Source organism: Eimeria mitis, genomic scaffold (genome assembly GCF_000499745.2).
Source record: "Eimeria mitis Houghton genomic scaffold, Emh_scaff1509, whole genome shotgun sequence".
Taxonomy (NCBI): Eukaryota; Apicomplexa; class Conoidasida; order Eucoccidiorida; family Eimeriidae; genus Eimeria; species Eimeria mitis.
The window spans coordinates 7698-9357 of NW_013569564.1; the positions used below are offsets into that span (position 1 = coordinate 7698).

At 50.5% G+C, this 1660-nt stretch overlaps 1 protein-coding gene across 1 annotated transcript in view; it reads right to left on the reverse strand.

Moving 5' to 3' along the window:
- The window catches only part of EMH_0038530 (uncharacterized protein), a gene marked incomplete at both ends in the record, with an annotated part of 7048 nt that extends 6352 nt beyond the window's left edge, over positions 1 to 696 (reverse strand). Inside the window, 2 exons of the mRNA XM_013495300.1 lie at positions 316 to 557; positions 637 to 696. Coding sequence (XP_013350754.1) covers positions 316 to 557; positions 637 to 696 — 302 coding nt within the window. The remainder of the gene's footprint in view (positions 1 to 315; positions 558 to 636) is intronic.
- Between the last annotated feature and the right edge of the window lie 964 nt (positions 697 to 1660).

Genomic DNA, 1660 nt, shown 5'->3' on the forward strand with positions numbered 1-1660 from the left:
ATAGGAGGATGAGATAGATATATATAATAGAGAAGGAATAACGATAAGTGTTTTACTCTTCTTGTATATCTAAACCCTAAACCCTAAACCCTAAACCCTAAACCCTAAACCCTGAAACCCAAACTGGTCGTAAACCCTCAAAAAGAAGCGCTTCTCCGCCCAACCCCCCAAACCCTAAACCCTAAACCCTAAACCCTAAACCCTAAACCCTCGATACCTTTGGGGAATTCCCCAGAAGGAAATATATCCTCCATTGGTTTTGTTGGTGGTTCTGTCTGCAGCGAGGGTTTAGCCTCAGGCCAGCTGCCTATACACCTCAGCATAGAGTTGTCTTGAGCGGGTATAAACCCTAAACTTTTTGCTGCTGCTCCTGCTGCTGCTGCTGCTGCTGCTGCTGCTGCAGCAGCAGAGCTCTTCTTCTTCTTTTTCTTTTTTTTCTTTGCTGCTTTTGCTGCTGCATCACCCCCGCCATCCTCTGCTGCTGCTGCTCCTGCTGCTGCTGCTGCTGCTGCAGCACCGTCGTCACCAGACTCCTCCCCTTCGCTTTCAACCGCCTCCTGAGCAAACCACAAACCCTAAACCCTAAACCCTAAACCCTAAACCCTAAACCCTAAACCCTAGCTAGCAAGTTCTTACCTTCGTGGGCTCCGGCTCCACGTCCAGGCGCTTCTCATCCTGCACCAAACTTCCCGGCATTCTGCTGAGGGTTTAGGGTTTAGGGTTTAGGGTTTAGGGTTTGAGCTGAACTTCAGCAGCTGCAGCAGCAGCAGCAGCAGCAGCAGCAGCAGCAGCAGCACGGTTGCTGGGGCTGCACGGTGACTGGGGTGTACATACACCTCGCGGTATTTTTTTTTCTGCTGCAGAGAAAATTTATATATGTTGCTGTTGCTCAGTATTTTAATAGTTGTTGCTGCTGCTGCTGCTGCTGTTGCTGCTGCTGCTGCTGCTGCAGTGGGGCTGCAGCTGCTGCTGCCGCCGCATCGACCAGCAGCAGCAGCAACAACAGCAGCAGCAGCAGCAGCAGCAGCAGCAGCAGCAGCAAAGAAGATAAATTAAATAGAAGTTTGTTTAGTTTCTTTTTTATTATTATTTATTTATACAGCAATTCCGAGTTGTGGGGTAATCTGCTGCTGCAGCATATCTACAGTGATAGTACCAGCAGCAGCAGCAGCAGCAATAGCAGCAGCAGCAACAGCAGCAGCAGCAGCAGCAGCAGCAACAGCAGCAGCTGTATATACAGCACACAGTTGACTTGCTGCTGCAGCAGCAAGACACACAAATTATATTTCGTTAGCAGCATAAAGGTTGTTAGTTACAGCAGCTGAATATACAGCAGACAGCGCTAGCAGCAGCAGCAGCAGCAGCAGCAGCAGCAGCAGCAGCAGCGGCAACAGCAGCAGCAGCAGCACAAGCTGCAGCAGCAGCAGCACAAGCTGCTGCTGCACTTATAGTAAAACTGACAGCAGCAGCAAAACATCGACAGCAGCAACAACCGAAGAAGAGCAGCAGATACATAGTAGGACACCACAATACGCGCAACAGCAGCAGCAGCAGCAGCAGCAGCAGCAACTGCAGCAGCAACAGCAGCATCTGCAGCAGCAGCGGCAGCAGCAAATTCATTGACTTCCAGCAGCATTAGCAGCAAGTGCTTCTGCTGCTG